Source organism: Myotis nattereri (genome assembly GCF_964212035.1).
Source record: "Myotis nattereri genome assembly, chromosome: 2".
Taxonomy (NCBI): domain Eukaryota; kingdom Metazoa; phylum Chordata; class Mammalia; order Chiroptera; family Vespertilionidae; genus Myotis; species Myotis nattereri.
This window is the reverse complement of record NC_138076.1, coordinates 100359597-100376035: the sequence shown is the minus strand read 5'-3', so window position 1 is coordinate 100376035 and position 16439 is coordinate 100359597. Positions and strand designations below refer to the sequence as shown.

At 40.6% G+C, this 16439-nt stretch overlaps 1 protein-coding gene across 8 annotated transcripts in view; it reads left to right on the top strand.

Annotated features, from left to right (window-relative positions):
- DCLK1 (doublecortin like kinase 1) overlaps positions 1 to 16439 on the top strand; it is a gene marked incomplete at its 3' end in the record, with an annotated part of 550874 nt that overhangs the window by 471127 nt on the left and 63308 nt on the right. For all 8 annotated transcript variants that reach the window (XR_013995514.1, XM_081083037.1, XM_081083039.1 and 5 more), the window contains 3 exons: positions 2679 to 2736; positions 3244 to 3363; positions 8400 to 8546. Coding sequence is in view for 7 of the 8 variants with exons in the window: in XM_081083037.1 (XP_080939163.1) it covers positions 2679 to 2736; positions 3244 to 3363; positions 8400 to 8546 (325 nt within the window). The remainder of the gene's footprint in view (positions 1 to 2678; positions 2737 to 3243; positions 3364 to 8399; positions 8547 to 16439) is intronic.

The window sequence follows — 16439 nt, the reverse complement described above, 5'->3', positions numbered from 1 at the left end:
GGGGGCAGCTCCTGTATTGAGCGTCTGCCCCCTGGTGGTCAGTGGGCATCATAGCGACCGGTCGTTCTGCTGTTCAGTTGATTTGCGTATTAGACTTTTATTACATAGGATGGGTAAATCTAATTGAGTGTTTAATCCTATTGTGTGAGATTCTGTGTAGTGAACCCATAAGGTCCTTTTTCCTATTTAACCCTGGGACCACTATATCCTAGGCTTGTACACATTTCCCACACAGCTGTAGGCTCAGACATAACTGAAGTGCTTGGAGTCCTGGGAGGGAATACACCAGCTTCCTCCCTGGGGGATCCTGCTCTTTGCATTTCTGGCGATAGAAGAGATTCAGTCTTCCTGGATCCCATACCAGCCCTTTGCTTTGAGAACTTTAATGTTGCTCATTCCAGGAAAATAGAGGATGAAATGGCAAAAATAGTGAAATCCCCCCTCCTGACCAGCACTGTTCTGTCCATCCATCCACTTTGTAGAGGCACTGAATGGTAATGGAAGTGTCAGTTCCAGCCTCCCTCTCTTGGACTGCTGGCTTTTATGAAAACAGTCAGTTCCAAGAGTTCAGACTTGCCTACCACCAAATGGAACCTTTTAAACCAGATAAGAAATTCCTCATGGATTCTAATCTCAGATTTGTGTTATCATATTTTTTTAGTGACTCATGAAAAGCAGAATCCAGCAGTACTTCAGCTTTTAGTTTTCCTCTTGATTCAGTTTTCTTAAATTTGCAAACAAAGTCTCCAGAAGCATTGTAAGAGGAGGCTACCTAAAGGGCCCCTGATTCTCCTATGATGTGAGGAATCCCTTTGTATGTGAATCATTTATCTTTCTCATTTATTGTTTGATCACACATTTGAAATTTCTAACAATAAATCTTTCATTTTCCCTCTTACCAACTGAGGTGCTTTTTCTCCACCCCCTACACCATAACCTTTCTGATGTTCTGGTGTTTGTTTGGGGACATTGAACACCTAAGCCCAGCATTTAGCCAAGGCCAGCTCATGCTTTCTCCATATGGCCCTTCTGTACAGCTGTGGGCCTGAAGAATCAACAAAGATTGACTCAACATCGACTTTGGGCCTCTTAATCCTTTTATTCATGAGGCTGAAGCAATTTGATTTCCTCTGAACACCCGCATCTCTGCAGAAAAGTCTCCCTGAGGAAGAGGGGTTTAGCTTCTCACATCTGAACTGAAAAGCCCTCTAGTGGAGAAAATGGGCTTCAGAGTGATTATTTTATTCTGGTTTTATTCACCAGATATAATTACAACAATTTGGTCAATATTTATTGTTTTCTGTAAGTCAGCATTATGCAGGGGACTGGAAGTGGAGTGGAAGTAGCATTTTTAGAAGCAAATGACGAGATTGGTTTCTAAAATGCCCTTGAAACACATTTTTAATGTCTGGCCTCTTAATCTGGTTATAGAAAAACACTCTCTTGCTCTAACCGTATAACTGGGAACCCTCCTCTCCTCCCTCCCCCTCCATCTTTCATTTTTTGTAATGGAGATTTTAAAACCCTATTTTAAAAGTTTGTTCTTTATCAATCTCACTCACTGTATTCATTTGGATTCCTAAAATTGGCTTTTATCTGACTAGGAAAGGCTAGGCTGTCTTGGTTTCCCACCAGAAATGAAATGGCATTGCTTGTGAAGTAGTGGTTTATTATGGATTATTAAATATGCATTGTGTCCTTTGACAATAAATATGTGTTGTTTTGCACTACAGTATCTTAGAAATGTTAATACAAGTTAGGAAGCTATTTAAAGGTATGGCTAAACCCTCCCTCCCAATCCCATCATGGAACCGGGGCAGTATTGGTTGGGATATATGTGAAGCAGAAACCCCAAAAGCTCAGAGTCCTGCTTTTAACACTGCAGTGTAGCTTTGGGAAAGTGAGTTGAACTTGGACTCCATTTTATTTCTGGGAAATGAGACATCCATAAAAGGCCCAGAAGGTTACAGAAAGCTCAGATAACAGTTGTATCCCTTTCTACACCTTGAACATGTTATCCATGAATTCTCTAGCAAACCTTATAGGCTTGTACCTTGAACCAAAGTCTAAAGAGTGTGAACTTCTTCTTTATAGAGTTTTCAGTGTGATCATATGAGCCATACTTCATAGAAAGATAATCTCAAGGGAAACTGAAAAGAGGAAAGGCAGAAACTCACATCTGTTTTACATTCTAATCACATCACTTCAGAGGGCTGGGCAGGAGCAGGAGTTATGCAAGCCAGTAGTGATAGTAGTGGTTTCATTACAGGTATGGCCACATGAACAGCTCACAATGTTTCTATGCTAGCATATTTGTTGTCTTTATGCTCAATCCCTGAAAGTTTAAATATTTCTTTTAAATCTCAGAGGGAAGGTAAGGATAAGTGTGTGGTTGGGAAAAGAACTTATATGCATATATGCTTAACCCATGGTCACAGACAATATGTGTGCGGGCTAGAAGGGGTCAATGGGGGGGAGGGGAGGGGCTCGGGAATTTATAATACTTTCAACAATAAAGATAAAATTTTAAAAAGTAAAATAAAAAAGGAAAAGATTCATTCACAAAATATTTATACCATGATTCAAGGTGGATGGGATAAGATATAAATCCTTAACAAGATGATTTAATATATCTGAAATTAAGGTTTTTTTTTTTAAAAAAATCTCTCTCTTTGCAGGTCAACTGCTAGGGAGTATGCTCTGAAAATTATCAAGAAAAGCAAATGTCGAGGCAAAGTATGTATAAAGTTTATTCTTATGAAAATACAGGTATTCAGGGGATAGAAAGGAACAAAGCTCAGCTCCTAAATAAACATAAATTCACCCCCATTTGTTGCATTTTGGTGGAATAGAAAGTTATATACTAATTAGATTATAACTTTATTTTATAAATAGTCCTGGAATAAAAGTTAGGTAAAATGGTTTGATGTTATTTTTGTTTCTTATCTTTATTTGCTTATTTGTTTACTTTTTCCCATTACTTTTGTGATCTTAATTTTCTTTCTTTCCTTCTACATGAACTTATAGTTATTGTGATGGGTTCTGAAATTACAAGCATCATCTAAAAACCTTCAATATCTTTTGACAATTCTAGGCTATCTGAGTATCAGAATCTAAGATATACTCATTATATTTGACCAAAATACATGTCCCTTGAACTTCACATAGTAGAGTTTTTCTCATGTTGAGTTAGCTTCTCCTATGTTTGGATGTGAGTATTAAGATCACTTCTCCTTTGGACAGGAGCACATGATCCAGAGCGAGGTGTCTATCTTAAGAAGAGTGAAGCATCCCAATATTGTTCTTCTGATTGAAGAGATGGATGTGCCAACTGAACTGTATCTTGTTATGGAATTGGTAAAGGTGTGTATTTTGGGAAAAGAAATAAACCTGTTCAAGCAATCACACTTTTCTCTATCATACAGTTCTTTATTTCCTCTCATCAATATTCAGCCTCTCATTTCAATACATTAGCATCATGGTTAAGATTATTAATTAGAATTATACCAGAAAAGTTCAAATCCCAGCCTTTACCTAAATAGTTCCCTGACCTTGGGATACCTCTCTATGTTTCAGTTCCCTTATATGGAAAATAGTAGTACTTACCTAGGAGTGATATTGTGGGGATAAGAGGATGGCTCCCACAAGTTTGTGTGACACAGAAAGTATTAGATACCAATATGATCATTGTTGTTATTGTTATACTAGAAATTGTTCACTTTTCATGAATTACATCCAAATGTGTTACCTATTTCTATAAAAACAAGCTTTAAGCTTTAGTCACCAACATAATGGAAAAATAGCACAGTCCTAACAATAATGTGAATAGTCTACCACCTTTCAGTGAACGTTACCATCTCATCCTGTCACATAACTATATTTTTATTCTATTAAATCATAGGATATAGAAATGGCTAAATGTTGATAATGATTGCATGTAAATGAAAGATGACTTGCCTATTTCCTCTACTTCCATATGTGAAATTTTTAGTAATTAGACTAAATATTGAATGTTTAGTTTTCATGTAGTTATATTTTTTCTCAAGTTGTATTTTTCTCAAGTCTTTTGTATTGTGTTAACCTAATTGGTGGTGTAAGTAATTTCTACTTTAGTTGTGAAGTGTCGTAAATTAGTCATACCACCTTCTGCATCAAATGTGTGTACCATCAGAGAGAGCCTAGAATCACACACTGAGCTGGTAGCAGAGATCAGCACTGTGGTATATGGGATTTTCTTTTGTAAAGATTTAAGACAAATAAAGCATTTAATAAACTAACCTGTTAGTATATAAGAAAATGTTCATTCTAGAACCTTTAAATTTTCATTGTTCAAAGTTGCTTTACTTTAGATATATTGGTATTTTTTTCAACTTAATAGTTATTTATATTTATAGATGGAGCCTATTTTTTCTATTTCAGGTTAGGACTTGTTTCTTACAGAGGGCTTGTTTGCATTAACACAAGATTTTTGTCACATTTGAGGCTGAGGGAGATAAAAATATTAAATGGTTATTCCAACAACTAAAGGTTGATTTCATTTAGCCAGAAGATTTTTGTATTGGCACTGTATAGCCAAATAAAGTTTGGTGGTTACCAACATTGGAAATTATACTTTTTTGAGCACCAGGGATAGTATTTTTATAATGATGTTACTTCTGAGATAAAAAAAAAAAAAACTTCAAATAATTCCTGTTGCCCCCCTGTGTGCTATTAAAAATTGATCAGCCTGACACTCTCAGGGGCCCCTGTGATCAGCACTGGTGGAGCGTGTGGTGGTGGAGGGTGGCCCAAGTTTGGGGGCTCAAAAGCTCCAAAAAATGTTACTGCATTGCTTCCTGCTCTTCCTCGACCCCAGGACCTTGCTTCTCCCTCTAGGAGTCTAAGGAACCCTTCTGGCCTCCAGCTACTATCTGTCCATCAGGTCCGCATGGGTCCCTGATAACAGCTTCCTGGTCTTCTTTCCCTGTCCACCCAGGGCTTGAGCTTGAGTAGAGGAGGGGATATTTAATTTTATTAACTTCCCTTTCCTCATCCCTGCTTTTCAACCTTCATATCAGTTCCCAGGCTGGACGATTTGGGCAAGACTCATGACTACCTCCATTGCAATTCTATTTTCTGATGCAAGTTTTAGCTAAGGGATTTAGAAGCTTTTTGAGGAGAGGCAGGCTGGCAAAAAGTATAGCAGTATAATAAAAAACCATCAACTTTCCTGGGAAGGAGGGATTCTAAACTTTCTTTTATCCCCAATTTCTACCTCCATAGACTATCCAGGATTTAGCGTCAATGAGAGATATGGAATGGTCGACATGATTGAAACTACATACCATTTCAACCCCCAATAAATTATTTCTCACACTTTTTTTCCAGCACTTAATTTAGGAGCAAATTTCACTCTACCTTTTTAACTGCCAAGCTCCTTTCCCCTTTGTTCAGTGGAGTTCCTTTTGTCAGTTTCCATCCTCTCTTCATGTCTTTGGTTCTATTTGATGAACCCTGATGGGAGCAGGATTTGGGTCCCCAGGAGGAGAGCCTTGGGTATCATCTATTTTTCTAGTAATCCTTTGCCTTCTGTCATTTATCAGTCTTTGTCCTGTGCTTTGATGGTCCAGGTTAATTTACATTCCTGGGGCAAAGGGAAGTTGTGTTGTGTTGTGGAAATAAAAAGTTTTATTTGCAAAAAAATACACAAAAACTCATTGACCTAGTTTTAGGCAACTATAACTAAGTTAAATTTGAAGATGAGACATAAAAGAGGCAAAGACTTAAGAGCTTAGAACACATTTTATGGGGAAACTTGTTATGTCAATTATATAGTCTGGTGACTATAACTAGGGAGGTCCTTGTGTCCTTAACAGACTTTGTGACCTTTCCCTTGGTGTCCAAGACAGCCTGACAAAGCCAGAGCGTGTCTGTAGAGTACCATTAGGTAAGACCCTTACATTTGACCTGACCCAGAACTTCTGTGAGGTCAGGTCTGGAAGTTAAGGCCAATCCCAGGCTTGACCCCTGAGAAATTTCACTGGGGCCATGCTTTTAAGAGTCCAGTGGTGTGCTAAAGAGTGATGTGGATATAAGAAAAACCAGGTCTGAATTGCAGAATACAGTGAAATAACTATTATTAAAAGTCAAATTCAGCCCTTGCTGGCTACGGCTCAGTTGGTTGGAGCACTGTCCTATATATCAAAGGTCACAGGCTCCATTCCCAGTCAAAACATGATGTTTCTCTCTCTCTCTCTCTCTCTCTCTCTCTCTCTCTCTCTCTCTCCTCTCCTCTCCTTATTTCCCCTCTCCCTCTCTCTCTCCTTAACTCTTTCTCTAAAATCAATAAAAAAGCATATCCTTCGGTGAGGATTAAAAAAAAATTAAATTAAATTCCCTAATTATTAACAACAGGACTTTACACCATTGCCTGTAGCAGTGTGCATGAGCAAACTGCTTATGTGCACAGAGGAAGGCAAGCCTGTGGGGGAAGGTGGCCCTGTGGCCAGGCCCTAAGAATTCAACAGGAGTTAAAAAGACAAAGGGAAGCCGGCCTCATGGCTCAGTGGTTGAGCTTCAAAGTATGAACCAGGAGGTCATGGTTGGATTCCTGATTGAGGCACATATCAGGGTTGTGGGCTCAATCCCCAGTGGGGGCCATGCAGGAGAGCACTAATCAATAACTCTCTCTCATTGTTGATGTTTCTGTCTCTTTCTCCCTCTCCCTTTCTCTCTCTGAAATCAATAAAAAATATAATTATAAAAGAAAAAAAAAGGACAAAGGGAGTACAGGGGACATTCCAGGAAGGGAGTTCTAATGAGGACAGTTTTGGAGTACAGAGTGATCTGGGCTTGTTTTGGTGACCAGGGATCATGAATATCTCTAGGTGACAGGAGATGAGTTTAGATAAGTTAGAATGAAGGTCGGGGCAGTACATGGAGAGTTATGAGAAAGGAATGCTGATTCCTTGAAGAGAGAAAGAAAATCCATATCAATAATCATCTGTGAAGGTGGCAGTCAGTGCACAGGGTTCTTTGGGTACAGAGCCCATGGAGGCAGTGCAGGTTACCTGGCCACATCACAACAACCCAGGGATGAAAAACATTCATTCAGAAGGATGTGAACCAGGCATGCCTTAAAGGAAGGGTTGGTTAGCTTTATTGACTGCTTTGTTGAGGATGAAGAGGAAATGAGATTATAGGATGCCTGGAGCCTGGATAATTAAGAAAAGAGTGGAGTGATTGTGGGCCACCATATACAGCCTCACACATAGACAGCAGTGGAAACTCCACCTCCTGGAGTGGCATGGAAACAACTTGCAAACCCATTCATAGCAGGCTTGCCTTGAGAGAAACGAAAAGTCCAGAAAGAAAGTGTTCATTTTGAAAAAAAAAAAAATGCATGTGTTTCAACACTTTGGGTACTTTTGAGGCTGACTGAACAGTGACAGCCTCTTGAGTAGAGATTGTACAGGGCAACAACATAAGGCCAGGTCGTACAGAGAGATTTGAAAACTGTTAGGCTATGAGTGCTATATCCTGCTTTTGCTATTTAAAAACAAAAATTAAGTTCCAACCATGCCAGGTAACAGATGAGCACAGTTGGAGACTATGCTCAGCTGTTTGGTGCATTGTATGACACAAGAAGGATGAACTAATAAATCAGTTCCACATTTTCTGACCCGGTTCAAATAAATGGAACTAAAATTGGAGCCTAAAATCATTGTTTTACCAAATAACAATAAATTAACAGGGAACAAGGGAAACAAAAGTTCAGGTGAGTAATGGTCTTAGCAAACTTTCTTTGAAATTTCTCCACCCTCTTTCTTTCTCATTTTTGGGATGACAGTTTCTGGTCCTTTTCTCTGTTTCTTACAAAAAAGGACACCATTAAAAAAGAAAACACAACTACCACCCCAAGAGAGCTAAATCTAGAGTGAAAGGAATTATGTATGTGTGAGTGTGTAATTTTCACAGGGTAGAGGGTGTGGTTTGCAGTATTACCTGTTTCTCATTTGGGGTGGTAGGATTATGAATTTGAACTTCTGCTGGGAGTTGGTATAAGGCAAGTACCACACACCACAAGGACACCCAGATGTCACAAAGCCTCCGCCCTGGAGACCCTGCATTGCCCCTCCATGCTGGCTGAGGCCCATGAAAAGGTTGCAATTCCACAGGGGTGGGCAAGAGTCCTCACCCTGCTTCTTACTCTGAGCTCTGGAGGAAATGGCTTTTGCAATGGAAAGAGAAATCACCATAAAGTCTCTGGGCCTTTGAAAGGAAAGTGGCAGGGAAAGCCCTGGGAACCCAAAGGTCCTGCCTGCGTACACCGTGCTCTTTATAATGTATCAGTCCTTCTTCAGGGCAGCTCCATTGGACCATCTGCTAATGTGCTGCTCTGCCTGCTGCTCTCTTCTCAGGGAGGAGACCTCTTTGATGCCATTACTTCCACGAACAAATACACTGAGCGAGACGCCAGTGGGATGCTGTACAACCTGGCCAGTGCCATCAAATACCTGCATAGCCTGAACATCGTCCACCGTGATATCAAGCCCGAGAACCTGCTGGTAAGAGAAATGCAATTTCAGGGCATCTTGAGTTTCAAGCACTTTTTGTTTTCTATTTTCTTTTCTCTCTTAAAAAAAATACCTTAAAGGCTAGTATTCAGCTGGTCTTCAGTAACTATTGGGAAACTAATCTTTTATGTTGATCTATAGTGATTAATGTGCCATTAGGAGCACTCATATTTGCAAATGGAAACCTGAGGCAGGAGGATGGGAACAGAACTCAGGGAGTCTAGGGACGTGGGCTAGTCTAGGATAGTGAGAGGAACATTTACATTTATATAATTTATCTACAGCACTTTTATGTTAGAAAGATTTATTTGGAAAAAAAGGAAGCACTTTAGTCTCCCAGATTTACATTCCAATTATACAAGGGTGGGCAAAAGTAGGCTTACAATTGTTCGTATAGGAAATAATACAGCCTGCCAGCATGCTTCAGTGGTTGAGCATTGACCTATGAACCAGGAGGTCACAGTTTGATTCCCAGGAAGGGCACATGTCCAGGTTTCAGGCTCAATCCCTGGTGTGGGATGTGCAGGAGGCAGCCAATCAGTGATTCTCTCTCATCATTGATGTTTTTATTTCTCTTTCTCCCTCCTCCTTTCTCTCTGAAATCAATAGTAATACAATAATTAAGTCCGTGTTTCACATACAAACAACTGTAAACCTACTTTTGCTCACCCCTGTATGGTCTAAAAGCTAACGGAATAAATCATCTGAGTTTTTAAAAACACGAGCCCCTCAGCATAAAAGTAATCATGATAAAGACTGATTTAAAAAATCAGAGACATTCTAACCACCCTTACAACTATTTGGTTTGTTTTTCATGAACCACCCTACCCCCAACATCTCTGGGAAGATAGAGTTCCCCATGCAAGCAAATGAGCACTCTTTCAGGGTCTGTTGTTAAGGGAAAGTGTTGGAAAGAATTGAGAAGACAGACTGGACATCAGAGAGCTGCCTCTGGTGAATATGGGAATAACAAAATTTGTGGGCTATTCAGGCTGGAATTTTAATGAATCCATTCAATCATCCCCTCCCCCAAGAGGGTAGTTCTTCCTCTACTTCCATTATCCAACCCTGAGAGTCAAAGTATTATGTGACTGCTAGAGGCCCGGTGTACAAAATTAGTGCACGGGTGGTGGGGTTTGTCCCCTCAGCCCAGCCTGCACCCTCTCCAAACCGGAACCCTTTAGGGGATGCCCGACTGATGGTTTAGGCCTGATCCTGGGGATTGGGCCTAAACGGGCAGTCAGACATCCCTCTCACAATCCTGGACTGCTGGTTCCTAATTGCTCACCTGCCTGCCTGCCTGGTTGCCCCTAAATGCCACCCTCTGCCAGGCTGATTGTTCCTCATTCCCTCTGCATGCTGGCCTGATCACCCCCAACTGTCCCCTTCTGTCAGCCTAATAACCCCCAGCTTCTCCCCCTGCTGGCCTGGTTGTCCCCAACTCCCCCCCCCCCCCTGCTGGCCTGGTTGCCCCATGCAGCCTGTTGTTCAGTTGTTTGGTCATCCCTCACTCACCCCCTGCCAGCCTGGTCGTAGGCAGCCATCTTGTGAGGGCATGAGGGTTAATTTGCATATTACCTCTTTATTATATAGGATTAACTTGCCTATTTCTTCAGAAATCTGGAAATTGAGGATTCTCTTTCTAAAACAGTGCTTCTCCAAGGGTGGTCTAAAGACCCCTACATCAGAATTACTCCCAGGTGCCTGTTAAAAATGCACATTTTTGTCCTGGTCGGTTTGGCTCAGTGGTTAGTTGGCTTGCAGACCTAAGGGTCTGAGGTTAAATTCCCTATCAAGGGCACATACCTTGGTTGCAGGTTCAACCCCCGACCCCTGGTCAGGGGTGCGAGTAGGAGGCAACCAAACAATGTGTCTCTCTCATGTCAATCTCTCTCTCTCTCTCTCTCTCTCTCTCTCTCTCTCTCTCTCTCTCTCTCTTTATCTCTCTCTTTCTCTCCCTCTCTATCCCTCTTCCCCACTCCCTTCCACTCTCAAGTGAGGATTAAAAACAAACAAACAAACAAAAAAACAAATAAAGAAAAAATCTGAGCCTTCTTGCAACCCTACCAAATCAGAATATGGTTACTGGTAACAGGGTGCAGATGTGCCTTGCAGCAGGCTCTGCCGGATGATTAATATCAACAAAATTTAAAAGCAGATGAGCACCCCAACACTTGCTATACAATAAAGTCTGATAAGATCTGTTGTGATTGAGAACTATCTATGTGTACATCTTGTGCTAAGGGCTTTATATTCATTATTTCATTGAATTCTCTCAAGAACCATATGGGGGTAAATTCTATTACTATCCCATTTCACAGGTAAGGAAGCTGAGTGCTTAGGAGTTCAAAGACTGCCCAAGACCATAACAACTCATAAGTGGAGTGCCAGTATCTTAACCTGGTTCTGCCCCTTTCTAAAGCCCAAGCTTTAACTGCTAGACTACATAAATCTAGGAATGGACAGAGTGGTTTATGTCAGGCTAGCTATGTGCTCGGTTTTGTGTCAGGGAAGATGGGCATATGCCTTTATGGAGGTGACATCCAATTAGGAAAAATTCAAGAAATAAATACACAAGCCAGTAGTTCATTGCAATTATGGTAGCAATCTTGTAGCCACTGACTAATAAAGGCAACTGAGATCAAATGATGTAGATCTGACTTAATTGCACCTCAGATTCCACATGGCTGCAGTGGCTTAAACATTCGCCTCTGCATAACTGCCTCTGTAAACTGCAGCAACTTTCTTCCCATCTGCATTAATTATTCCTGAATTATGTGGGATGGTCCCAAGGGAATAGACTTAAAACTGGGCCTTTGTTTAAAAACTTCTCTAAGCTCTGAAAAGTCAGTGATTGAAAATTAAAGCTTCAATTCCCTTCCCCCTTTTGCAGGTCAATTTTGCTTTTCACCAGAGTGTTATCTGTTTCTTAAATGCTAAAAATGATTATATAGAAGTGTTCTTTTACTAAAATTAAAATTTACAGAAGAGTTGTTAAATATTGTGCTCATTTCAATATATTTCAAATTACTCAGAAAGGAAAAAGGTTCTCTCTGTTTTTGTTTCCTAATTTAAGAATGTAAAATATATATGTACATGTGTGCATGTATACCAGGTATACATATATATACACACACTCACACCATTGTAGTAATTCAGAATCTAGGTTTAAAATACATATGTATGAGAAACTAAAGCAATTCTGCTTCTACACAATAATAATTTCTTACTATAGGAGAGTGTTAAGGGTTGGTGAGGTTTGCAGTGATAAATCTATTATGGGATAAAATAGATAGAAATATAGAATAAGTTTAGCAAAATTAGGATAACATCACTAATTGCACTTGAGACTTCTATTAATTTCACATTTGTTTACCTTTATGTGGAAAAGAGAGACCCATCATGGGAGGCACACATTCACATACTCAGGATTTATAGTCAGATGGAAAAAAGTTCAAAACCAATTGCATCACTCTTCCTCTGGCTTGTCTGATGACCTTGAACAAGTTACTTAACTCCTTTGAGCTCCCTTCAAGGAGATTTTATTAAAATAAAGAGATAACACATAACTAACTATAAGTTCCCTTTCTTTTTATTCTCCTTTTATTTCTAATAAAAGTAAATTACCCTTAACATAAAATTTTAACAATAAAATTGTATAGTGTAAACATTGTATTTTATCTTTATTGACATTGTTTTAAAAATTTCATTATTTACCAAGCATGGATTTGCTATTTCATGGCAAAATGTAGAGCTAAAGACTATTTTTGAAAAATGCTATAATAACTTTAATGTAAAGATTTTAAATCCATTTTCTTATTACAGGGAAATTTACCAAAAAGTAAAAAGATCTCACTGCATACTTTTTTTTTAATTTTATTTTTGCATACTTTTCATTGCTGTTTTATTCAGAGACCTAAAAAAACTTCCAAATTTTTAGACTACAAACAAGATTTTTGCTAGTTAAGTGCTTGTTATAACTAGCAAATTGTTATTTATAAATGTTAATTCAGTTATAGATTTCATTTTATGTAGTATCATTGTATAGACAGAAATTTAGAAATTTTATTTTTGATTCTTATAGAACAATTTAACACATTGTTTGCGGGTAGTTTTTATCGCGCGCTAACAGGTGGCATGGGCCATTTTTGCTAATTTTTTGTGCAAATGGCAACATTCAGTAAAATTACGATAACTTTAGTTTTACATATTTTTTTCAATGAAAGTTTTTGTGATTTACTATAAAATGTATACTGAATTATTTTTCTTAGAATCGCACTGAATGCGTGGTGAGGCAGAGAATTGTGTGAAGGGATGACTCTACGTAGTTGAATAGATTACCGTTATACCTGGAAGTACATACATAATTCACCATTGTATGTGTTAGAGACCCACATTTTGTCCTTTGGAATTTGTATATCTGCATGTTGGCATCCCTTTAGAGCAATAAAAAGTATAAAAATAAACGTATTTATACGTTACCCGCATTCTACCACTAGTCTATAAAAAACATATTAATACGTGTCCCGCGCTCTACTACCAGTCAACATAAAACGTATAAATACGTTTCCCGCATAAAATGTGTTAAAAATGTTGTAGCTTGGCCTTAAGAATCTATTGTGCTCATAGAAATGATTTGTTCAAGTCTAAGTATTTGGTCAGCTCAAATCATTTTAATGAGAACATATGATTTGATTTGTAGTTTCCAGCCACATTTTTTAAAAATATATTTTATTGATTTCAGAGAGGAAGAAAGAGAGAGAGAGAGAGAGAGAGAGAGAGAGAGAGAGAGAGAGAGAAACATCAGTGATGAGAGAGAATCATTGATTGGCTGCTTCCTGCACACTCCCCACTGGGGATGGAGCCCCCAACTTTGGCATGTGCCCTTGACTGGAATTGAATCCAGGACCCTTCAGTCTGTAGGCCAACGCTCTATCCATTGAGCCAAACCAGCTAGGGCATTTCCAGCCACATCACAGGAGAAAATTGGTAACTGAAGCAATCTACACTAATAAAAGACAAACATGCTAATTGACCATACCTTCTCTATTCCCTAAGCCACGCCCACCAGCCAATCAGAGCGACTATATGCAAATTAACTCAACCAAGATGGCAGCCGGCAGCCACAGAGCTGGAACAAGCAGGAGGCGTGGTTGCCCGGGCAATGGAGGAAGCCAAGCTTCCCACCTGCCCTGAGCCGGCTATGGCCTCTGCTCATGGTAACAAAGCTTCAATTATAGAAGACAAATAAATCCCAGATACCTGCTTCCAGCCAGTCTCCACTGGGAGCGTGGGGGTCTGGGGGCGGTGGCCAGCCTGCAAACAGCCATCAGCCCCTCACCCAGGATGGCCACACCCTCATGGGGTGAGGGTCCCCGCCTGGGGGCTCGGCCAGCCTGCAAACAGCCATCAGCCATTCACCTATGCTGGCCACACCCTCATGGGGAGAGGGTCCTTGCTTGGGGGCTAGGACAGCCTGCAAACAGCCATCAGCCCCTCACCCAGGCTGGCCAGGCACATGAGCAGGGACCCCCACTCTGAAGGGGCTGTGGCCAGCCTGCAAACAGCCATCAGCCACTCACCAGGCTGGCCAGGCGCCCCAGTGGGGATACCCACACTGAAGGTGCTGTGGCCAGCCTGCAAACAGCCATCAGCCTCTCACCCAGGCTGGCCAGGCATCCCAGGGGGAACCCCTACCCTGAAGGGGCTGTGGCCAACCTGCAAACAGCCATCAGCCCCTCACCCAGGCTGGTCAGGCACTCCTATATAATAAGAGGGTAATATACAAATTGACCCTAACAGCAGAAGGACTGGGAATGACTGGTCACTATGACACACACTGACCACCAGGGGGCAGACACTCAATGCAGGAGCTCCCCCTTGGTGGTCAGTGCACTCCCACAGGGGGAGCTCTGCTCAGCCACAAGCCAGGCTGATGGCTGCCAGTACAGCGGTGGTGGTGGGAGACTCTCCCGCCTCCTCAGCAGTGCTAAGGATGTCCGACTACAGCTTAGGCCTGCTCCCCGCTGGCAAGTGGACATCCCCTGAGGGCTGCCGGGCTGCCAGAGGGATGTCTGACTGCCAGCTTAGGCCCAATCCCCCAGGGAGCGGGCTTAAGCCAGCAGGTGGTCATCCCCCGAGGGGTCCCAGACTGTGAGAGGGTACAGGCTGGGCTGAGGGACCCCCCAAGTGCTCAAATTTTTTTGCACGGGCCGCTAGTATCAATATATTCAACAATTTTATCGTTGAGCATTATTAAGGGTTTTTTTTGTTATCCTTACCTAAGGACATGCTCATTGTTGAGAGAGGGAGAGGGAGAGAGAGACTGCCCCTGCATACACCCTGACCAGGGATGGAACCCACAACCTAGGTATGCACCCTGACCTGGAATCGAACCTGCAGACTTTTGGTGTACAGGATGGCACCCCAACTAACTGAGCCTCTTGGCCAGGGCACTAAGTTTTTTAATACATTTTTTTTTTATGTCAAAGATTGTATGTGGTTCATTTTGAATTGTCAAGCCTGATGCTCAATAATTGTATGGATGAGTAACGAGTGGATGAGAGAGTGGATGAGATTAGACAAGAGAGTGAATCAGGGATACTTCTTTCAGAATAGAGAACAGACCCAACATGACACATCCAAGTCATTTCTCAACTCATCTTACACTGAACACTCACATTGGCTTCCATCTAAACCTCACTGAGGGGGAAGAGAAAGAGCATTATTTCTCCAGCTTCACTTAAGCATGGGATCATGGTGTGTGTATGTGTGTTCGTGTGTGTGTGTGTGTGCGTGTGTGTGTGCGTGCAATGGTAATTTATGGCTATAAGGAATCTTTTGCTTCTTTCAAAACAAACAATAAAGAAATAAACTATCTTACTAATATCAACTGCCTTAATTTTACATGAGTCACCACTAGATGGCAAGCTTGTAGCCTTGGCAGCAAAAATCATCAGTTGCAGCTTGTATTTCTCCCTGGGAGCTGGGGGTAAGGAGTCTTTTTCAAATGTATATGCAGATACCACTTCCTCAGGAAAATTAAAGTCTTTACTGTCAAAAATATAACTTATATAACTAGTTTTTGTTAGGTTCCAGAAATACACAGTGATTTTCTTGAAATCTAAAAGTTTATGTTCAGAAGCCTTGTCTTGGTCAGAAATTTTCTTTTAAAAATTCTATGCCTGCTCCTAGTTGCTCATCAAAAATAGCATGCATAGTTCAAGACCCTCATTTTTACTAAATTGATTGTACTCTGTTTTCCACAAGTGATGACCATAGCTTGTGCTCCAGCTCTTAATTTCCAGTTCAAGCCAATGTTGCGCTCACAAAACAGCCAATTTCCTTCTGCATTAATCCCATCTCATAATCCCAAAATAAATCCATTTTGGAATAGGATAGCTAACTACACTGGTAAAAAGGCAAGTGCCACAACTGTGTCTAGAGGCCATATACAAAAACATAGTTGAGTAGATTTGTAGTCAGTCCACTATACTATGAACTTGAGTCACCAGAGTTGATTAATGGATTAGGTATTACTCAAAAGAAGGGGGTCATGGGTATCACAGGAGTCTGTCACTAGCCCTGCCCTAATCAGCATTACCAGTGATCTGAAGTGAAGGTGTAATGTATATTACATCAAATGACCGTATTAAGATCCAAAAATATATTTATTTCTGTAAATGTCCAAAATCAGCAAGATAAAATTTAACAAGAAATAAACATAAACCTGTATGGACTAATAGCTTAAGTGTAGTTGTTTTAATTATCATTGCAGAAAAACAGTAGTGATAAAACTTGACCTGAAGTCAAAGGTTAGTGGTTGAACATAAGTTCTGTGTGAATCTCAGTGTGACATGGCTACTAAAGATATTAATGTGCCCT